This window comes from Cyanistes caeruleus, chromosome 6, assembly GCF_971803275.1.
Source record: "Cyanistes caeruleus chromosome 6, bCyaCae1.hap1.1, whole genome shotgun sequence".
NCBI lineage: Eukaryota > Metazoa > Chordata > Aves > Passeriformes > Paridae > Cyanistes > Cyanistes caeruleus.
The window spans coordinates 56,642,139-56,665,616 of NC_141706.1; the positions used below are offsets into that span (position 1 = coordinate 56,642,139).

General features: G+C 43.2%; 1 protein-coding gene across 1 annotated transcript; it reads left to right on the forward strand.

Moving 5' to 3' along the window:
• Nucleotides 1-1,626: 1,626 nt before the first annotated feature.
• Nucleotides 1,627-22,586, forward strand: HHIPL1 (HHIP like 1). The gene is made up of 9 exons (XM_086892272.1): nucleotides 1,627-1,928; nucleotides 6,667-7,313; nucleotides 9,647-9,790; nucleotides 10,042-10,370; nucleotides 12,166-12,292; nucleotides 12,593-12,738; nucleotides 15,617-15,698; nucleotides 17,516-17,598; nucleotides 20,197-22,586. The coding sequence occupies exons 1-9, from the start codon at nucleotides 1,662-1,664 to the stop codon at nucleotides 20,751-20,753; spliced, it is 2,382 nt and encodes a 793-aa protein (XP_086748398.1). The 5' UTR covers nucleotides 1,627-1,661; the 3' UTR covers nucleotides 20,754-22,586.
• The last annotated feature ends 892 nt before the right edge of the window (nucleotides 22,587-23,478 follow it).

Genomic DNA, 23,478 nt, shown 5'->3' on the forward strand with positions numbered 1-23,478 from the left:
ATCAAGAAGCTATAGGACAAATCTCATTATCCGGAATATGTTTGGCTACTGCAATCCATTCTTTATATATTAAGCATTGTTTCAGTGTTAATTAACAGTGTCCAATAATCATTATAAACACTGTGTTAACCATAGGAATAAAAGATTAGCCGGGATGAAGATGGAGATGTCTTTACATCAGGTTTTTTATACAACATGGAGTTGCATAACTGCATACTCATTTTTTGCGTGGCTCACAAACTTTTCAGGGGCAGTAACTTGATCATGTGCTTTCCAAAGTGCTTGAGAAGGTGAAAAAAGTGGTTATAAGTGACCAAAAAGAAAAGGGCAGAGGATTTTCAAGAGAGATCATCTGGTATTCTGGTTGCCTGCACATTTGGAGAGTTTTGAGTGACCTTAACAGCAGTTACATAAGCATATGGAGAGAAGATATAAACTTGTATTAAATGTGTAACACATATGGTCTCCTGACAGGATGTTCCTAGCCACACAGTAATTTTATAGTCCACATGCACTGTACAGTAGTTCTTTGGGCTCAAAGTAGGACTTAGAAATAGTATATCAGCATGAACTGCATTCTTTGTCTTCGAGGGGTAGTCGGTGTGTTAATATTAAAATACACAATACACTTTGGCTAGCTCTGTTTGACAGCAAAAAAGTGCCATCTGCATGGGACTAGATCTTCCTAGCTGGTAACACCACATATGATATGGCTATATGATGTGTATGTGGAGTAACTATTTTCCTGGGGTGTGCCATGAGGAATTTTAGGGTAAGGAAAGTGTCCTTGCCAGCTTTATTTTATTTATTTGGGCAAGGGAGCAGCATTCTGGGTACTTCACAGGGCAAAGCATGTCACCTGGGCTGCCTAGGGCTACACGGTGTAAAGACTACACCTCTTCTTTCCAGCCTCAAAGCTAAATCAAATCAGTCTCAGCCCAGGATGAGATTGACAGAGGACGCAGAAGCACTAGCTGTACTGAAGTTGAGTTTTCTTGTTATTGTTATTAAACAATAATAACAATATTATTAAACATGTCCATCAGCCGCATAAACTCCGAGGGCTATTATTCTGTCGTGTTTGGGTCAAACAAAATCCTCAGCGAGAGAAGCCAGTCCAGCAGACATCACTTGAGGAGTCGCTCTAAGGAATTAGTTCCCAGTACGATCCATGCTGAGTGGCACCCGGTGCCGGCTGTCCAGCCAAGCACCTGCCCGCCGGCGCCCTGGGCGGAATCAGGATGCGGCCGCCTGTCCAGCCCCCTGCGGGCGCGGTGCGGTCTGTCGGGGCGGCCGGAGCCCTCGGGCCGGCCGCTCCCCGTGTCCCGGTGCCGCGGGCGGAGCCGGCCGGGCCGCCAGCAGCGGGGCGGGGGCAGAGCCCACCTCGGCGGTGGTCCGGTGGTGCCCCTGCAGTGCCCACCTCGGCGGCGGTGGCCCGGCAGTGCCCACCTCGGCAGTGGTGCCCCTGCAGTGCCCATCTCGGCGGCGGTGGCCCGGCAGTGCCCCTGCAGTGCCCACCTCGGCGGCGGTGGCCCGGCAGCGCCCCTGCGGCTCCCACCTCGGCGGTGGCCCGGTGGTGCCCCTGCAGTGCCCACCTCGGCGGCGGTGGCCCGGCAGTGCCCCTGCAGTGCCCACCTCGGCGGCGGTGGCCCGGCAGCGCCATGAGGGGCCCGCGGGCGGCCCTGGCGCTGCTGCTGGCGGCGGCCCTCGCCCCGCGGCCGGCGCGGCCGCACCCGCAGTGCCTGGACTTCAAGCCGCCGTTCCGGCCGCCGCGGGGCCTCGCCTTCTGCCGCCGCTACGCCGAGTTCGGCTGCTGCGACCCGCGCCGCGACCGCGCCCTGCTCCAGCGCTTCTACCGCCTCAGCGCCCGCCTCGACGAGCGCAGCTACGCCGCCTGCGCCGGGCACCTGCAGGACCTGCTGTGCCAGGTGAGACCTCCGGGACTCCCGGAGCTCCTGCTGCACCGGGGCCATCCCGCCGCGGGGCTCAGCCGCACGGGGATCCTCCGATGGGCAGGGGACATCTGCAGCCGCCCCGGGTATTCAGCCCCTGCACGGAGCCGTGGTGTTAGGCGTGGATGCTTCTACCCCGTGGCAGTGCTTTGGCCCGGGTGTGTGTGCACCTGTGTGTGTGCATCTACTCATGCGGGGCTCCATCGAGCCCGGCTGTGGGTGCTTTGGCCCAGACGTGGGGGCAGTGACCCCGTGCTTGTATTGATCCTATGCACTGGTCCAGGCACAGCGACTTTGGTGAGCCACGACGTGAATTCCCAAGCCCAGACTGGAGTACCCACCCACAGGTGCCTCAGCTGTGGCATTAGCCGGCAGGAGTACATCAGCCCACACTTAGATGCATCAGTGACAGCAAACAAAGTAGGCTTGGTGTTCCCAGGCACTGAAAGGAGTAACTGTCCATGATCAAGTATCCAGTGGACTTTTTGTCCTTTGGCAGCTATCTAAAAGAGGAACAGGGACATTGCTCTCCTTTAGTTTAGGAGCAGCAGTCTCAGATAGGTACGTGGGCAGTTAGAGTTTGCAGAGTCTCCTCGCCCTCCCAGGGTTAGGACACCAGACCTGGTGAAGAAACCCACAGGGCAGCTGCCTGCACAAATCTTGCTCCTTGTTATGACCAATTTATGGAGTCAGGTGGGGTTTTTTGTATTGGATTACAGCACTTTTAGCATGTGCCAGATGCTAGTAGTCCTGGTGATGGGTGCAGAGTAGTGCCTGGGGATGTGGCCTAGGAACCTTTGTGGTGGCCATCCTGCACAGGGGGGAATTTCCACTCAGAGCTGATGTTCTGGGGCCAGATATGATAATGGGATAATCACAGTCTGCACAGAGCAAAGTGTCTGACCCTATCATCAATGGAGGCCTTGCATGTATGAAAATGCCCCTGAGACAGAGCAGTGGCAGCTCAGTACTGTGCAAGTGTAAACCTTAAATTAATTCAGACAGTGGAGCCTTGTCTGCTATGCTCAGATGGGATCAAAATGGCTTTTCAGAAATCCTGCTCTTTGCATTTTGCTGGTACCTCTTGGATACCTGAAAGCATGAAAAGAAAGACAACATTTTCCACACCAGGTTCTAGAGAATTTAATTCTATTTCATCTCACATTGTACTGGAAACAAAAAAAATCTGAATATATTTCTGAAACAAGCAGTGTCTAAGAGTCCACGCACAGATAGGAAACCAGTTAGCAGTGTGTGCTAAGCACTCCTGCTTCTGGAAGTGATAACTAAGTCTCCTGTGTTTGTCAGAAAGCCAGCCACTGAAAATGTCTTCAGAAGCAGAGAAATATTTCAGTGTGGGAGCAATGATTCACTGAAATGTTCTGATGAGCTCAGTGCATGACCAGCCCAGATGTGGCTACAAACCACTGCCTCTGGCTGCACAAGCACGTCATGGAAGTTCAGTCATTGCAAACACTCTAGAACATTCTGTTTCTATTCATTCATTCATTCATTATATATACAATTTATATCCTGGACTTGAATTAATAAGTGTGTTTCTGTGACTTAGCACATTTCTCTCTTTCTGTTCACAATTCATGATTTCTCTCAAATGTGATCAAATTATTTTGACAAGTGTCTCAGTTGTGGAACTTACAGATTCCTGCCTTTTCTTGAATTCATAGAACAGTAGAATAGTTTGATTTGAAAAGGACCTAGTCCAGCCTTCCCTGCAATGAACAGGGACAGCTTCAACTAGATCAGGTTGCTCAAGCTATCTTCGAATGTTTCCAGGGATGGGGCATTTATCAGCTCTCTTGGCAACCTGTTACAGTATTTCACCACCCTCATTGTAAACAATTTCTTTCTTTAATCTATATTGACCTTCCTTCAATTTAAAGCTATTACCTCTTTTCCTATCACTACACTGCCTTGTAAAACATCCCTCTCCAGTTCTCTTGTGAAAGGTGCCATAAGGTTATCTTGGAGCATTTTCTTCTCCACCAAGCTGCGAGAGCAGATGCCTCACTCCACTTCTTGGGGAACAGCTTGCTTAAAGGCTTGAGTTTCCAGATGGAAGTGGTCAAGGAATGCTAGGGATAATGTGGAAGTTAAACGCTTTTCTGAGGAGTCCCGTTGCTTCCTCCAGGCTGATAGCAGCAGTAAATAAGACATTGTCTGATGTGGGTGTTCCATCAGATTCAGACTGTTGGAATTCCCCTGATAAGGAGCTGCCACTGAATTCCTGGAACAGACAGGATGCATTTGGCTAGCCTGTCTTAATGTGGCTTGTTTTGTTTTCTGATGAGTTATTTTCGTAGTACAAACTTGTTCCACCCCTACTGAAGTAACTGATCATCTGTCCATTATTCCTCAGTCTTTGGACCACTAAAGCTAAACTAAAGCATAGTTTAAAATTAATGAACAGACAGCATCATTTGGAAATGACAATTTCGATCTAATATTGATCCTGAGCTCTGACTAAGGGTAGAGCTTGGTATTTTGAGTTATGTGAACATGACAGGATGATGTGAAGGCTGAAGGACCACAACATTTGCTTCTGAAGCAGAGAAATTCAGCATAAGGCATGAGGCTCCATCTCTTCTGGAATAAAATTTGGAAAATATTTCACATGTCTTGAAAATATCCTAGGACATGCTTAGGTAATTTCAGGCTAGTAGGTAGATCTCTGAATATCACTGCCAGTGTAATGCTGCTGTAATTAGCTGAATGCCACCAGGAATATTGTAAGGAGGGAAGGAGTTGCCCACTTCTATTCAGACACACCTGAGGCTGTGGTGAACAGCCTGCAATGGCAGAGACAGGGAATCCATATCTCTGGATTCCCTAAGCTACTTTTAATTCTGTTGCTGAAGCCAGGGAATTGCTTTATAATGCATAAGATCACTGCTTGCTTTGAAAGAGGCTTTCAGAGAATGAGGTACACCTGAATACTCAAGTGAGGGGCCTCCTCTCTGAATGGGAAACTTCCATAGGCAACAATAGATTGAGCTCCCACCCAGCCCTCCCATCAAATCCCCTTTCTGTCTCATTTCAATTTGTTTTTTAAGACAAATTTTTCAGTCATTATAAATGAATTGACAAATGCTCTCTCTCTTTCTGTCCCTGGCACACCTCGTGTAACCAAGCCGAGTGTGTTACCCAATCTGCCTGTGTAATTTCAGCGTTTTGTGTCACAAGCAATCTTCTTTTTACCACATTAATTGCTCCTCATTTGAAAGCATAATAACCTTCATTTTGCAATGAATGGCTTGACATTCCAGGAGGAAAGCTTATTGTATACTAATGATCTGTTATATGGCCTCTCAGTTTATTATGGTATGTAATGGAAAATAAAATAAAAATTAAATATTGTGTATGCTTATCAGCTAATTTAAACAGTTCGGAATCTCAGATGTTATATCTTTTCAGCTATTGAATACTGTTGTAATCTGCATAAAGAAATATCTCCCTATAGATCTAGAAACAGCTCTCTTTTTTTTTTTTATTTAATTAAGCTGGTTTTGCTTAGAAAAAAAAGAAGCAGCAATGCCAGATATGAATTAAAAAATACAGAATTTATTTAAGTAATAGTTTCTTTTCTGACCTTGGTTGCCTCAGATATTTATCAAAATATAACTTTGAAAATAATTGAGCCTCCACAGAGTCATGTTGCGTTATTTGAAGAGCGCTTTTGAGGTGCTTGTTGGGAAGACGTATGATAACTGGAAAATATTATTACAAGCAAGAACCCTTGCAAAACTGAACTGAGTCACTTTGGTCAGTTTGTAACTTACAGACAGTTTTACTGGATTGCAGCTTTTTCATAAGGAAAATGTGTCTGTAGGAGTTCTCATCATGGAGATTACAATGAGCTGTGTGAACCTGATTCAATTCCTTAAGCAGATTTCCAAGGCTGCACCTTCCATAAACAAGGGTTGAGCTGCCTTGCTGCCAGTGGACCTTGCCTGGATTATGGCCATTTTGTGCTCACTGTCTGAAATCCTGTAACCTCAGTATCCCTCAAAGAACTTGGTGACCCATGTCATGATCATGAGATGCCTTTCACCGCTCCTGGCTGGGGATATCTGTAGGCAAAGGTCCATCAGCAAAGGCAGCCGGACCCAAGCAAGGATGGTGTCATCCCCTCCTCTTCCACTTTCACATCCCACTCCTTCCAAGCTGTAAATCACATCCATGGTTGAGGTGCATGCCTGGATTATCAAGTGATGAGGTATAAATGTAACAGGCTTTGGCCCTGATGGCCTTTCCCATTCTATCATCAGTGTGGAGATGCGGGGCCTGAATCTTCTCAGCTAACTCTTTGGTTTTGCTTCTGTTCTGTGATGGATCTTATTTTTTCATAGATAAAATCAGAGCAGCCAAGGAAGAAAAGTCTCTTTTGCCCCAGTACAGTCTACTCGGGTGATGTAGCAACATAGACATCATTGCAGTTTTTTTTTTAAAAGTTCTGTGGTTAGAATAAATGAGTAACAGCTTGAGGAAGTCGGCTTTCACCAGGAATATTGAAGATAATTTCCACGAGTGCTGAGACAAACCTCCTTTTTAAGATCTTTCCCTCTGATAATATATCTTAAGAATAAACCACAACATATCTTGTAATTAAGATGAAATATCTCCAGTTAGTATCACTGTTCAGCTGTTTCAAATCTGCTCCAAGAAATGACTTGAAGCTTTTTCTCCCTCCCTCTAGGAATGCTCTCCATATGCAGCTCACTTGTATGACGCTGAAGATCCCTCCACCCCCGTGCGGACGATACCAGGACTATGCCAAGACTATTGCATGCAGCTGTGGCAAAACTGCCGCTCCATTTTTCGCTCTCTCTCTGCAGACCCAGAGTTAATTGCACTGGAAAACAACATGGCAAAGTTCTGCCACTACCTGTCCCTGGAGGACACTGACTACTGCTTCCCACACCTGCTGGCTAACCAGAACCTTAACCAGAACCTGGGGCTGGTCACCGCTGATGCAGAGGGCTGTCTCCAGCTCTGCCTCGTGGAGGTCGCCAATGGGCTGCGCAATCCCGTTGCGATGGTGCACGCCAACGATGGCACCCACAGGTTCTTCATCGCAGAGCAGGTTGGTCTGGTGTGGACCTACCTCCCTGATGGATCCAGGCTCGAAAAGCCATTTCTGAACATCAGCGAAGCTGTGCTTACCTCACCTTGGGAAGGAGATGAGAGAGGGTTTCTGTGTATCGTCTTCCATCCTAAATTCAAATTCAATGGTAAAGTGTACGTCTACTATTCAGTTGAAGTTCGTTACGAAGAGAGAATCCGAATCAGTGAGTTCAGAATTTCTCCTACTGACATGAATGTATTGGACCATGGCTCTGAAAGGTATTGTACACGTGTTTATCTGGCAAATGAATTTAAGATCTTAGAGGACAACTTGTGCATTTTTTAAGACTATTAATGAATGAGACTTATTTAGCTTAATGTTTTCGCATTCCAGAGTGCTATCATGTTAGTCCAAGTCTGTGTCTAGTGTATTGAGGTACAGAATGTGTGTGTCCTCCATGCATGACCTGCAAGTGTTCAGGGATAAAACATGTACAGTTCTCAGTTCTGGTGTGTCAGAGGATTTAACTAAACATGGGTTAACCATTATTTATAGTTAGTATATTTGGGTTATTGTTGGGTGGGGCTTGGAGGTTTATTTGTTTGGTTTGTACTTTTATGATTACCATTTAAAATAGACTTCTGCAAAGCATGAGTGAAATTCATTCCAGTGCCAAAGGTTTGCAAAATTAGTATAAACAAACAAAGTGATACCAGAACAAAGATGGGTTTGGTCCTATATTTCCTTACCTGAACAACAACTCAACCTTTTGATATTACAAATTTAATATCAACTTAAATAAAACACAGGTCAGTATATTTCTACTGAGTGCATTTTAATTGGAAATGTCATTTGTTTGAGTCTGGTCTTGCAGTTGTTCTGTGCTAATATATACAGATGATGAGAGACTTGTTTGTGGAGGCAGGCTCATAGATTTATAACCTTCATAACCTCTAAATAGAACTATGTTATAAAACCACTGTTTTAAGAGACCCTTGAATATTAGTAATGCTAAAACTTTTGCTTCATTATTTGGATTTTATTAGGGGCTTTCTAAACACCTAGCTATGGATGATTTTAGCTCAATAGCTCATCTAGCTCATCTAGCTAATGATAGAGAGGGGATGCTGGTAAATATATATGTATATATATATAAAGCAATTACAGCAATCCAGTGTAAACAGCACTGTAGATAACAGGTAAGGGGAATTACTACATGGCACTCAGAAAAGCGAATCAGAAACCTGCAGATATTGACAGCCCATGAGCTGTCTTGTTTAAGAATCCTCAGGCTCTATGTTTGTAACAATTTCTGTGCTTACTTAGCTTATGGTTAGTACGGCTAAAGCTTAAGAAAACAAAATTGTGGTCCTATTGTGCTTGTGTAGGCACAAGTCCCACTGACTTCATCCCGAGTTGCTGGCCAAGAGGGAGCTGAGGCTGACATGTGGTGTGCACTGCCTCGGTATAAATACAAATGCATCTGTTTATCCTCAGATGTTTCTCAATGCATTTTGGTTTTTTCCATCTTCTTTGGGAGGCTGAGGAAGATTCACCTTTATGTCCAAACAGGATCCTCCCTCACTTCTGTTAGCTCCAACCTGTGCACTCTTCCAGTTACCTTATCACAGAGGTGCTGATATTTAACAGGAGCTGACAATAACTCCATAGTTGGGTTCCTTCCCACTACTCACAATAAATATCAACATTTCAGAAGGGGAAAAAACTTTCTAAAAATGAGGTGGTGTAAGTAAATCTTATAATTTACTTTTGTACCTTTTAAAATGCATTGCTAGCATGATATCTAGACATTTTTAGAAGCTGGAAATAATAAACTTCAGTTGTTATACTTGGGAACCTCCACTGCATCTATTTGTGGCTTTACTATTCAATAAAATCATAATTTATGTATTTTCCCCTTTTGTTCTATGGAAGGGATTCCAGGCGCATAAAATATACAAATAAAATAGAGAGTTTGGGGTTAAAATTAAGGTAAATTTTGTTGGTACTGCTTTGAACAACCTTTGGTAAATTCAGTTTGTTGGTGGGGCTGCTTTTAACTGCTCTTTACACTCATAAGGTCCTGAGTGTATAATTATCATTTAAGGATTCTTCTCTCTTTAAGAATTAAACTATTCCTTAATGTTTGAAAAGTTTTATGCTTGCCTTGAAAGCATCCTGGTAGGATTGTGCCAAAAGCTGCACAGATGGATTGGAGTCCTTTCTTTTAAAATTTCCAATTGGCTATAAGCTCAGATGCCTTTTCTTTAATAAATTATAAAGAAAAATAAAAAATAAGTTTAGCAAGGAGGAAGAAAGAATCAGAGGAAAGGTTTAAGTAATTAAAAGTATATTTTGTCATGTGATTTCCCAGACTTTCCATATTACACAATTTGGTGTTTCTGTAATCTGGAAAATATGTTGAAACTATTTAAGATTAGAAAATCAGCTGTTCCCAAGAAAAATTCAGTAACATGGATATGGAGGAATTTTTATCAAAACCAATCTGTAGCTGCTTCCATCTGTCAAGAACTACATTGGCATGACATTGCTCTGCCCTTTGCACAGTGCTTGTGCAGTAGGTAATTGCTTTCTCCCTGTTGTCACCTAGGATAATCCTTGAAATAGAAGAACCTGCTTCCAACCATAATGGAGGAGAGCTGCTCTTTGGAGATGATGAGTATCTCTATATCTTTACTGGAGATGGAGGCATGGCTGGGGATCCTTTTGGCACCTTTGGAAATGCCCAGAACAAGTAAGAGTGGATATCCATCCTTATGGCAGCTTCAGGGTGTGGAAAATCAATGCCAGCCACCTGGAGGCTGTGCAGGGGAAAACGCAATTATCTTGAAAAGGTTCTTTTTTCAGAGATATTCAAAGACTTGTCTTTTCTAAAACAGAAAGAATGAAACCCTAGACTTTCCAAACCCCCCCCCTCTCTGATTTTTTTGCCAAGGTCTAGTCTAATTATTTTTTTTATCTTTTTCATGTCTTCTCCCAATACAGATCAGCCCTGCTGGGCAAAGTGCTGCGGATCGATGTGAACAACAACGACCGTGGGCCCCTGTACCGAATCCCTCCTGACAACCCTTTTGTCAGCGACCCCACGGCTCGCCCCGAGGTCTACGCCTACGGAGTGAGAAACATGTGGCGCTGCTCTTTCGATAGAGGGGATCCCCACACCAAGGAAGGGAAGGGGAGGCTCTTCTGTGGAGATGTGGGGCAGAATAAATACGAAGAAGTCGACATTGTTGAGAAAGGGAAAAATTACGGCTGGAGGGCAAGGGAAGGGTTCAGCTGTTACGATAAAAAACTTTGCACCAATTCTTCCTTGGGTAAATAGATGTGCTCTCATTTTTAATTCCTGCCTTCAAAGCCTGGCTGCTTGGTGGTAAACACACCTTTTTGAGATGTAAACTTCTACTGTTTCTTCTAGAAGGGAACTAGCTTGTGCATAAATACTGAAAGTACAAATGTTACTGAGTTAGGAGGAATGTGAAACATGCTGGCTGTTGTTTTCCTAGGTGATTGGTGTTGTTAGTGAAATTACTTAGTGATTCTGTGGTTTAGAGGGACAATTTCATCTTTGCCACTTAAAACAAGCTTTTGTGCAGGAGCAAGAAAAATTTGGAGGAATTGTATTTTTCTCCATAACTCACAAGTAATAGCCTTATTTTTAAAAAAGAGAAAAACATTGACTGATCAACACTTATGCACATCGTCTGCTTTGCAGGTAGCTGAATGTATGTTGTATTTTCATTTCTTTTAGCTATGCCACAAAGGAAAACCTAATTTTATTTTCATTCCTTTAAACTGTACAAAACCGGATTGAGGATGTTTGCTGATTGGCTAAATTCCAGTGAACATGTGAAGTCAGAACATATTGAATTTCAAGGCTGATGTGGACCATGTCTTGTGCTGGAACCTCTTCAAGAGATTCAGGGAGGCAGTGGAGTGGGCTGGCACTGATTTGCATTAGCTGAGATTCTGATTCTTTTCTATGTGCTGTGTGTTGTTGTGTAATTTTCTTCCTAATATTAACTCAGTTTAAATTCCTTCCTTTTATTAGCTTCGCTATTAGTGTGAGAGTGATTAAGTATTTTTTTATAAAAATGTCAAGAGCAGGGAGCAGATTTTTTGCACTCCCTTTGCTGAAGCGGCTGTTCAGAGAGCTCATTTATTGCTCTCCTGTGTGACAGTACCCACATGAGCATTCATGGCAGACACTTTACTGAGGTCTCCAGGGATTCAGAGCAATTTTTGATGACTTTAGAGACCCTTTGTTAGAACAGTGAAATGTCACAGCCCCTTTAGAATGATAAGTACAGCTGAAGTGTAGAAAACACCTGCTTTAGAGGAAATCCCCTGGTGCAAATTCTTTGCTTGCAGAGCTGCCAGGTTTGCTACTTGCAGCATCTGCTACATGGTCAGGGAAAAACGCTGTGAGGATGAGGAGGAAAGGGTACTATGAGGTACCTGTGAGCCAGGAGTTTCAAAAGAAAGGGGAGGAAGCACCTAATGGAGACCTTCAAAATTAGGACATCTCTCTTCATTTTACATTTGTCTTATGTTTTAACTTATATTTCACAATGAATATGCCAGTACTACATCATTCATGCCTGTGCCATGCTATAAATATTTGATGGCCCTTTCAAGTTGTTTCTCCATCTCAGAGGAAGAGAAGCTATTTGTGCTGACATCTGACATATCTTTTCATCAGTGCCTGCAGTCTGTAGTCACCCATCTCTTTTTTTCCTTTTGCCACCTAAACAAAGCTGCACTGGGCAAACATTTCCCACAGGGGTGCAGTGACTCTAGGAGTAGCCTGTGCATTTGTAGCTCACCAGACCAGCTCTGTAGAAATGTGGCAGTAGTGGCACTTACAGAGATGGAGTGTAGTGGTAGGAGAAGGGCTCAGGAGAGTGCTGAGTTGTCTTGGTGAGGGGGAGGACAATCAAATGGGATTCTGAAAAGGTGAAAATCAAACTAAATACAACTCCACTGGCAATTAATTTAAATAGAAGATGCACCAGGGAACCTGATTATACTCTGCCAGTCTCAGAACAATCGAGATAAAGAGCTATTCTTCAGCATGTGCAAAACAAGTCAGAGATCTTTTCTGCCTTACAGATGATGTGCTTCCAATTTACGCATATCCACACAAAATGGGAAAATCGGTTACAGGAGGCTATGTCTATCGAGGCTGCGAGTCTCCAAACCTGAATGGCCTGTACATATTTGGTGATTTTATGAGTGGGTAAGTAAACCCAGATCACTCACTAAGTTGTAACCCCAGCCAAAATCCCCCCCAAAACAGCCTAATAGCCCTTCACCCCTCCCCTCTTGTTTTTTCATGTGCTTATCTTGCCCTTGAAAGACAAGGGTTTGTAGGATGTATAATACATTTGGGTTAATGTTAACAATCTTTCACTCTTCAGAGAAGCTGCAGTTCTTATTGCAGTCAGTGTGGGTAGGAAGCACTAAATATCGTTTCAGGTGTCCATACTAATCATAAATCATCTAGTTCAGGTTGTAGAAGTATTCTTTTCCCTTGCAGACGCCTGATGTCTTTGAAGGAAGATCATGCCACTGGAGAGTGGCAGTACAGTGAAATCTGCATGGGGACAGGACAAACATGCATGTTCCCTGGGCTTATCAATAACTATTATCAATACATCATCTCCTTCGCTGAAGATGAAGCAGGTAATCTTTTAACTTTATGCCACACTGAATGGTATGTTTCTGGTTTCTCTTCAGAATAAAACACCAGAGAAGAGATCAGAGAGGACTCCTGGCAGGCAACGTATAATGGGGAGGCACAGCACAAGTCTTTAAAATGCCAGATTCCCAGTATCTCCCAAATATCAAACCAAAGTTACAATGCTAATTCTGAGGTCTGTGTGCCATGCAGTGCCTGCAGTGAGAGTTGGAGAGTCAGTTTCTGAGGGGCTGAGTTTGGTATGCTGGACGTGCTGCTGCATACACACCTTCCCTCTGGAGAACAGAGGGGGACAAGTAGAATAAAACAAAGCTTAGAAAAATCCCCTCATTCTTCACAGTGCTATGCTGTAGGAAATGCAGGCCCTGGGAACCTGAGAAGCTGATACCCAAGGGAGAGCAAGTCTATCTTCTGGTCTAGTCAAGAAGGCTGCGGGCATTATTAATGGGTACAGGGAAGGAGATGTCATGAATGGCGATTATATATCTGCTCACCCTGGGCCAGGGTATTTGTACCTCCCAAGGTGAAGCAGAACAAAAGCCTGTGTTATGTCTTGAGTGAGGCAGCAGCAAAAGAGTCTTTAAGTCTATATTTTATTAGTGCCAGCTGGGATTTTGCCTTGTGTTGGACTGAAGGATACAGTCTCAGTGGAGCTTTGCTGTGTTTTCATGACTGGAGACATTTTGCTTTCTAGAGGGGAGCTGCTGTGATTTGAAGAGGAGGAAATAAAGAGTCCTGAGGAGAAAGCTGGTGGTGTCTCCCATTGTTTGTACAATGGTGTTGCAGAATGTGCAGCCCTGGCTGGGGCTGGGCAGAAGATGAGCCCCACAATGTGCACTTCATGTGTGACCCAGCAGTGCAGGAGTTGTGCTCTGCCCTGTTCCAGGGAGGTTTTGGCTCGTGATCACAAGCACCTGCTTCCAAAATGCCCCAGCTTTTAAACATCTGTTTTTTCCTGCAGATTATGTCAAGTTTGGATGTTGCTCAAATCATATAAATGCAAATTTAATCATGTGAATGCAAATCCTCCAAGTTAAATATTAGCTTGAAAGTCTGACTTTTTTTTTTTTTTAGAGTTAAATTCCATTTTCTTTAATGGTTAATATTCATGGAATTTAGAGCTATTTTACAGTGCTGTAGTGAGAAGGATATCTCACCCTAAAATCAAATCACTTAGTTCAAATCAGCTTTATGCCAAGTGCAATATCAAGCTGTTGATTGCAGCCCTTGCTCATGCACATGAGGATGATCCCCCTCATCCTGTGCTTGTCAACAGAGTCTGGACAAAGCAGGGGTGAAACACTGCCAGCTTTTTGCTGTGCTTTGCATAAATACGATAGAGTTGAGTGGAGATTTGGGCTGGTCTCTTTTCAGATGTAGTTAATTGTCTTGTGTTGGCTTTATAGTAATGGAAAGAAATCTGTTGATAACAGTGTAGTGAGGTTGCTTTATCTGCTATGAACAGTCTTCTCTTGCACCTTTTTTTTGTGCTGGGAATTTAATGTTTGACAAGTTTGTCACACAGTTTATTTTAACAGGGTTTTCTTCACAGAAGCAGTGAAGTTTTGGGGTTGCTGTTCCGATGAGTGTTAATCTATCTGGTGCAGTGGATGTGTGTATGTGGTGGGGAGATCTCTGTGTATGGCCATTATATATATACATATATATATATATATATGTTATTTTGGCATTATAAAGCCACCAGTCCCATCCCTGTCCAGCAGAACATGTCAAAGACACCGCAGGCACTGTGTCTGTGGGTCACATGTGTGTAGCCTGTGTGCTTCATGCCTGAGCATCCAAACTGCTGCCTGATAACTTCCAGGAAAGAGGAGCAGGATGTAAAGCACACATCACCACAAAACTCACTGCCAGGTATCTCTTGTCCCTGTTTGGACCAAGGCTGCCTCTGGTCTGTCATTAATGAAGCTCAACAGAAGAAGGAAGAAACCAGCCAGAGGTAGCCAAAGCTTTCTGGCCTGGGATTATCCAGAGGAGCCCAGCCCAGGGCAGCACAGGAGAGCAGGTAGGAGGAGGGAGGCTCAGCCCCAACTGCTGCCAGTTGCCCACACATTCCTTTGCTGACCTCTCTGTTCCTTCCCCTCTTCCCCTTGGTTTACCCATAGGACACCAAAGAAAGTCTGTCTTATTCACTAAGCAAATCTATATTGCCTCTTTTTCTATTTCCGCTCTTTTTAAAAAAATATTGCAAGTATATTTTTTCTCTCTGATCCTTTTTTGTTGTACCACTCAAGCACTTGAGCTCTCAAAAGAGTGCCAGAAGAACTGTTTATCCCACTCTCCCCTGCACAACAGGAGAAGAAGGATAGAAATGCAGTTAAGAGAAAATAAGTCAAATAAATGGTGATGGACATTGTTTGGTTGAAGGTCAAGCCCTGCACATGTGACCTGACAAAGATGTGATGAATCAAATGCCTCTTGTGTGAGATATGTCTCACTCTGTGAGTGTGCTAGAGAAAGCAAAAGTAAAATCTTGTTCTCCTGTAATTCACCCCAAAGGAGCGCTTCATCCAAATGAGCAGAAGACAGTGAACTTACCTAATTTCCTTTCATTTCAACAAAAGTAATTCAGGATTTGACTGTCTTACATTAGAGAAGTCAAAGGACACAGATCATAATGAGATGATAAGGAAGGTCTGAGCAAGTGAACCTGCAGTGGCAATTTGTCCAAATAGTAATTCATGACAATTTGTAAAAGCTGCCTCTCACTAAGAGTATTTTATGCCAGTGCACTGCAGATGAGCTCTCAGACCCATGATGCAGAGTTGATGCCTTTGTGCTGTACAGGACAGAAACTCCATGGACAGTTTTTCAGGGGTGTGTCTGTTCTTTTTTTACCAGGGGAATTGTACTTCCTGTCTACTGGAGTACCAAGTGCCACAGCTCCCCATGGAGTGGTGTACAAAGTGGTGGACACCTCCAGGTATGACACGTTCCTGTTGCAAGGCCTGGTGATGGTGCAGTGAGTCCTGGCATGGATGCTGTGAATGGGCTGTGTGATGGTGTAGATGTGATGTTGGCTGACTAATTCACTCTTCTCCCATGCTGGGCCCTTCTGGGGAGGTCGATCAAGGAACATCTGGAGCAACCCATTGTGGGTCTGCTTTGCTCCTGCAGTCGTGGGGGTCTACACTGCCTGGTGCCAAGTTTTTATGAGGCCTTTCAGTGTTGGGAGATTTCCTGAATGCTAAAGGAGTATTTTGTGGGTGGATTGTCTTTCTTGGGCAAAGTTTCCCTAGATTCCTGCCCCAAAGGGGGCAGATTTTCTCAAGGTGTTTATTCTCAGTTCATCCCTGTTTTCATCTCCCACAAGAACCCTGTGCCCCCGGTCACTGCAGCCAAAGCTGGACCAGCATGACCTGCAGTGCTTTCTTGGGCAAATCAGAAATTAATATCAAAAGTACATTCTTCTTAATGTTTCAAAGAGTGGTATGGATTGGGCAAGAAAACAGGACCATTGTTACATCTCCTGGGTTCCACGTGCCTGTATCTGAGACTGGGCAAGGCAGGGAATAGCTGTGTTTTATGGGAAGACTTACAGCTGTTTTTTCCATCTTCCTGTTTTTAAAGTGTGACTATTATTGGCTAAACACCAAGATACTTTCAGCCAGAAACAGAGAGCAATATTTTGTAGCTTATTTTTTTTTTTAATGGATTAAATTTAGAGCTTTAGTCTATCTGAGGATTTTGAACCACACCACTTGTCTAGTTTTATATTGAAACCAGTCCCCAAAGTTAAAAAGCCGCCAGATCTGTCACATGTTTCCTCCAACTCTTCTCTGTCAGGAGCATTTTCCATTATCAAATGCAATGGAAGAGTTCCTGTAAACTATGTATTAAGAAGCTGGAATTACGCAACCTTTTCAAAAATAAAGAAAGCAGAAATCAAACACAAGGAATAAGTTTAAGTTTAAAAAGAAGCCTTGTTCATGTTCAGAGTACCACAAAAAAAATCATTGGAAAATCTATAAAAGTAGGGAACATCCTTGTGTAGACAGTTGAAAGAGAAGCTCTCTGCCTTCCACAGAAATGAAAATGCAAACAGTCCTAATTGCACAGGAGTTATACCCTCCAAATGCAAACATTATCCATTTTTGAACCAATTTGAAAACCTCTGAAGAAGTCTGAGGATTACCAAGACAGCTGTCATAGGAAAAAGTGGTGATGAACCGGATGTGACTTTCCAGAAGTGAGATACATCTCTATGGCAAACAAATTGTGTCAAAATAATGCACCATACTAAGACAAAGCCTCTGGAGGAGACATTTAGAGTTCTTTTCTGAAACTAATGCATTTTTGACATGACATTTGTTTGGGCTTTCTGTATGAATAATAGTATGTTATTTTGCTTCTGTGAAAACAGTCTGAAATCTTGCATACACATGACCTTTGTGTCAGATGTTCAACATATACTGTCTAGTTTTGTAATTTTTATTTTCAGTTGGATTATTCTCTTTCTGTACTACTTGAACCTGCCAATGTTTTATTTCCTTAATGGCTTCAATAGTGGCAGCTGAAAACACAGACAGAGGACTCCACTGCCTTTGGAATATTTGGACTTTCATCAATGGTGATCTGTGATTCTTTAGTTGTTTTCTACTGTAAGAGATTAGTTGCATCATTTAAACAGACTTTGTTTCTTTTCCAATAAGAATTATGTTCTTAGAAAAACAATGGGAAGTGTTGCTATGCCAGAGGAAAGGAATTAATTGTGCAGTGTATGTTTCCCTTTCTTTCAAGGACAGCACCACCAGGAAAATGCCAAGTTGAGCCATCGCCAGTGAAAGTCAAAAGCAAGCGCATCCCGTTTGTACCAAAGGAGAGTGAGTGTAACTCTTGCTGTTTATTATTGGTTCATGTTAGCTGGCAGTAGATACAAACTCTAGATTTGCACTACCCAGAACTTCACTCTTCAGGGTATCCTCAAAATTAAATCTTCCCAGATGCTTTAGATCTGAAGAAATGGTTCAAATAAGTCAAACTCCCTTTTTTGGCCATGTGAAATTTGCTTTTTAGTTTCCGACCCTCTTCATTTTCTCTTTTTCATGCTACATTGTACACATTTCATTACCACCATCTTGCTTTCCCTGTAACTGTTCCTGTCCAGAGATCTTGTACTCAATGGTACTTTTCAGGGACAAGTGATTTTTTTTGCAGTAGCTTCAGGTAGCGGAGAGGATATGATGGGTAAAGAGTTGGGAAGTAGCTCACTGAGCAAGATGAGAGCTGAGTCATTGTTAGTTGAAAGTGAGAAAATATGGGCTGACAAAATGCTCCCAAAAGAATCAGTGATCATGCACTGAGGCGAATTTTTGGCTTACCCAAATCCTCCAGGGCCTTTTGATTGCTTCATGCTGCATGAAGGATTGTACTACTAAAGCTGGAGTAGTCAGTGGTGGAACCGAATCTGCAGCAAGCCAAGTACTATTTGTGTGAGGTACAAAAACACAGTATTAGGATCTCAAAAGTAGACTAGACAGTATCACTGTTCTTTCTCACTGTGCATTTAAATTACACATATAAGTACCTAGGCAGAACCCCAACAAATTCCTTTCCAACTCAGCATAGTCCATGAACTTTGTCACAAGGTTAATGGTACTGCAAGAACTCCAAAGTCAGTACACTTTTATTTAATTTTTAATTACATTAATCACGTTACATTGCATTTGAGTCTGTTATGAACTAACAGTTCATACAGCTTTGGCTTAAGGGAATAATGAAGGCACTCAGCACCTTGCAACACTGAGTCTCTAAAGTGGAACAAACTCAAAAGTAATTATTGACTGCTGACATGCCTGAGCACTCAGTATCTTCAAGGATGTTCTCCTTTTCTGGCTGAGCAGGCAGCTTCCAAATATTAGTAACTTGGTTCATGTTCAAACGTTTTTGTCTGTTTCTGCTTATGCATTATTCTCTATGCAAGCCCAAAGTTCAGATTTTTAAACTATACATATAACTAAATCTTTTGGGTTTGTTTGCAAGGTAATTTTTGTCATAAATGAAAACTTAGAAATGATGGGAGGGATTCTACCAACTGTCTCAAGAATTACAGTCTCTTTTTGGTGAAAAATGAGCACAACCATTTTGATTCAGAAGCACACAAAGATGTGTAGCTGTAAATATTTATTGTTTTGGTTGGTATTTGGTCTAAATGTAACAGAATCACCAGGGCATGTGCCTTGAATTAGCTACGAGTGCATTTTTTGCAAGTGTATTTAAGAAATAGTTTAATAAAGAGTATTATATGACAACTTGATCCAGTGAGGTGAAAAGCACTCGCAGGTGACCATTGGCTTTCATACAGTCCTGCATAGTATTCAGTCAATCCCAGGGTTTTCAAGTGCTTTGCCAGACCAGGCTCCAGCAAATGAGCTGTGCACAGGTAATGCCTTCAAATCTGTTTCTTGCCTTGAGAACAGCAGCTTTCAAAGGAAGGAAATATTTTCGTGTCATGAACGCAATTCATTTTCAAAGAGCATTATATGGAAAAACATGGACCATTGCAAGGGTTTGTCTTTTGGGGACTAAGCACAAATAGACAGTGATATTTTTCCTCCTCTCTGTACTACAAAGAAAATGATGAATGAGAATGCATAAATCTGGGATATAAATCAAAGTCACGATGTCTTTGCAAATGTCTGTGACACCATCCCAGTTCTGTTGAATGTTATTCTGTGAAATTCTGAATTGCTTCCTTCTGGCAAACTAAAACTTATTTTTAAGCTAAAAATAAAGTAAATGTGAATAAGCAAGTCCAGTAACACCTGGAAACTGTGACAGCAAAGAATTTTAATTTCTTTAGAGTCCAAGGCTCTTTCATTTTTTTCTTTTTTTTTTTTTTTATAAGGAAGAACAAACCCAACCCCAAATCCTGTTTTATGTGTTGTCCTGACAACTCTGTTCCTCTTGCACATTCCAGTTGCCAGAGAGAACTGATTTTGAATGTTCCTGATTTCAGCTCCTCTGAATAAAGCATCTGGCCCAGTGGGGAGGCCACGCTCTCCTCTGGTAATGATCCAATCCTTAGTAATGAAGAGAAGAGCAGAAATAGTGCCTTGTCTGTAAAATGTCTTCGGCAGCACTTCACCAGGATATGGTGAAGAGCTCCTTTCCTGACCGTGAAACTCCAACACCTACCCTTTAAGGGCCAGGCTGACATTTGCCAATAAAACACTTGGACCTTTCCTTTTGGGAGAGGCTCAGCGTTGGCATTCAGCCCTGCAGTCCTCTCTGCTAACAACAGCCGACAGTTTTCATTGAGGAAATACCGTTTTGCTAAGAGTCTTGTTGCTTCTCAACAGGATCAAGTAGGTAAATTCCAAGAAATTACTTATATAAGTCAAAAACCAGCACTGGTTTCGTGTAGCTGTCTTCAAGCACTGCCCGGAGCGTGACAGGCTTTGTGTTTTTTCCCCCGACAGAGTTTATTATGAAAACACCAACGCCACATCCCCGGCTGAAGACCACCACCGAGGCCCCGCGGGGAGGCGGCCCTGACGCCCTCAGGCCCCTCACGCCGGCGCCGCCGGGGAGGGGAAGCAGGCCCAGCCCGGCGGCGCCCGGCGGCGGGGCCCGCGGGCCGGGCCACGGGCCACAGGAGAGGGGACAGCGCAGGAGGAAGAAGCCCCCCGGCAATGGCGCCGTGAGGCTGATGCGGCAGGGCCGGCGGGGCCGCGGCCGCGGCAGGGTGGAAGTTTACATCGACGGCGAGTGGGGCACGGTGTGCGACGACGGCTGGAGCTTGCCTGCCGCCGCCGTGGTGTGTCGCCAGCTCGGCTTCCCCTACGTGGTGCGGGCCACCAAGAAGGCAGAGTTCGGGGAAGGGACCTCCCTCCGCATTCTTCTGGACGATGTGCAGTGCTCCGGGCAGGAGAGGACGCTGCTGGAGTGCTCCCATGGCGGTGTGGGCACGCACAACTGCTCGCACGAGGAGGATGCCGGTGTGGTGTGCAGCCGGGAGGAGGTGACGGACCGGTGACCGAGGGGTGGGGAAGGCAGCTCGGGGGCTTGGAGCGCATCCCTTTCTTGGCCAGCCCTCTAAACCAGCTGCAGTATTGAGGAGGGTGTGCCCTGCCTTGAGGATGCTGCGTCTGTTCAAAATAATCTCATGTTCAAAGTAATCTCATGTTTTTTTCGTGTTCGTCCCCATGCATCTGCCTCAGAGGGAAAAAAAAAAAAAAAGTAAAATGAGGCAGTGAATTGAGTATGATGTGGGCAGGGGCTGTATTTCTATGTTGTTTTTTTTGTAGGAAGAAACCCCCAAGCATCAGACTTTATAGATCAGAAAAGATGCATCCTGTTGCCCTTTCCCATTTCAAAATACAGCATTCTTCAGCTGTGCTTCACAATGTTTTGCCAAAAAATAAATTCCCAAATGACCATGTTTTACTCTTACGGAAGCATTTGCATTGCTCCCCTTGCTTTGCCACCTGCAGCTCTGAGCTGCAGTTTCTAAGGACATGCCTTTCTAAATCTGTGCCTTTCTTTGCAAATTAAAAAAGTGGGGTTTTTTTAACTTTCCACCCACTAGTTTAAAGGAAAATTGTTTTTCTGTAATGCTTTTTATTGGTATAAACCTATTGGTCATCAAGAATAAGCAAAATCAGATGATTTAGAATAAATCATAAGGTACTGCATGGAAGAAAATTCTGCAGTTTACATTAGCCTAAGTGAAAAGAAAATCTGACCACTTTTACATGAACAGGATTGAAAATCTGTCCTTTTTTAGATGAACAGGATCATTATCCAGCTTAGCTCTGAAGATACTTTGTACGTGTTTATCCACTTTCCCAAACTTTATGAAGGCACATGTTTTTTCATTCAGTTTTTCACAGGTGTGAATGACTAGACAAGAGGTAATGCACTGTGGCAACAATCCTGTAATATTTACCCCTTTTTAGAGGATATTAAAAAAAAAAAAAAAAGCAAACAAAAGCAACCCTATTTTGTCTGAAATGTGTTTTTCACCTGAGTGGTGATGGGAGACACATGTTGTCTTATGAAAGCATTTGGCCTGGTTATTTGTTTTCCCTGGTGTAATCAGGATAGGTTTTTTTTTTCTTGCTGCTCACACAAGAACATGAGAAAGATAAAAACAATCCCCAAAACCTAAATAACCTCAAATGAAAAATGACCAGTGTATCCAGAAAAGTTCACAAGCAAAACCTTGTATCTAAAGCTCTTACTGTGGGTATTTATTTTAACCCAATTTCAAGTTGACAGTATCTTCTTAAGCCTAAAACATGCCTAGGGTAAATTAATCTGTTTTAAATATTTTTCCTGAACTTTCTGATAAATTCTCTTTGAATTGTTTTTGGTATTAGAGAACACCTTCAATACACAAAACCAGATGATCAAAAAAATAGTATTTCCCCATACTGCTTATGAAGTATGAAGGGAGAACAGATGTATAAAGTGCCTTTTGAGAAGTATTACTCTCATTTCATTTGAAAACCTACAAATGCCATCACACACCAGACTGTTATCAGGCCTTTCCCATTTCAGTGAAGTTGCAAACACATTTGTTTCAAATGCAGAAATTCACTTCAGGCACATCAAGATGAGTCCTTTGTAAATTCTTCTGTTAAAAGAGTTGGAGCCTATAGCTGGTGGGACTAGAGGGCTGGAAGAAAATCGAAGGTGGAGATACAATCTTTCTTTTTCCAAATTCCTCTTCTGCTTCTTTTGGCTCTTTGGCCAAATTTCAGCTCCCTCTGTCTGGGAGATTTTAAGGAGAATCTTGGTCATAGTTATACTTCAAAATTACTGGGTAGAAAAAAAGGCCTACACAATAAAAGTTACCCTAAAGGAATTAAGGTGATTCTGGGATGTCTGCCACATTAGGCATTTCACCATCATTTTCTATTATGTATTCTTTTTCTAATTTCACTACTAGTTACCCTGCACCAGCTTTAGTCTGTTGAATGTCCTGAGAACAAGCAGAGGCCACGTACACCTTGGATATTGCTGATGGTGATTGCCAGCACCCCTGGCCTGCAGGCAGGGTGACACACAGGCTCTGGTGACAGCCAGAAGCACGGAGGAACCAGCCCCTAGGGAGCAGCTGTGGGTGAGAGCGAGCTGTGCCTGCCTGTGCTGGCAGAGAACCCCCTGTGTTTGCTGGTGAGGTGTTTGCTGATGCTGCTATGGGGGTGCTGCCAGCTCCACAGGGAGAAACAAGACTCGTAAATACAGGGTTTTTTTCCTCTTATCCTTTCTCCCAGCCTGAGTGGGAAAGGTGTTCAAATAGGATCGAGCCAGCTCAGCACACGTGGCTGTGTGTGCATGTCTGTGTCTGCCAGCTCAGTATGCTGCTGTGATGCTGGGAGGGTATTTCTGGCCATTGTGGTCCCTTCCAAGCTTAAAATATATCTGTTCTAAATGCTGGTATCAGTCAGTCTAGTTCACTAGTATTTAAATTATGAGCCTGTACTATTTAAAGCACTCAATGCATTTACTCACATGCATTTAAATACCTGCTATCTCATCTGTTGTTTAATAGGATTCTTATGGATATCATTTTTATATAGCAGGATGTCACACCAATTGAGCATTAGATAAACTAATAATCCCTGCTGCTACACTTGAACATGATAGTATACTTCCTGGATGCTAATTCAGGATAATTCTTAAAATAGCCAACAGTGCAACCAGACTTCCTCACGTACTGTGTGGCAGTCCCAAAGTTTTGTCTAGTAATGATA

Excerpts from the sequence above, each read along its gene's own strand:
- HHIPL1 (XM_086892272.1), top strand. The coding sequence starts at position 1,662 with ATGAGGGGCCCGCGGGCGGCCCTGGCGCTGCTGCTGGCGGCGGCCCTC. Across the intron at positions 7,314-9,646 it reads TTGGACCATGGCTCTGAAAG|GATAATCCTTGAAATAGAAG; the intron begins GTATTGTACACG and ends GTTGTCACCTAG. Across the intron at positions 10,371-12,165 it reads TTGCACCAATTCTTCCTTGG|ATGATGTGCTTCCAATTTAC; the intron begins GTAAATAGATGT and ends TCTGCCTTACAG.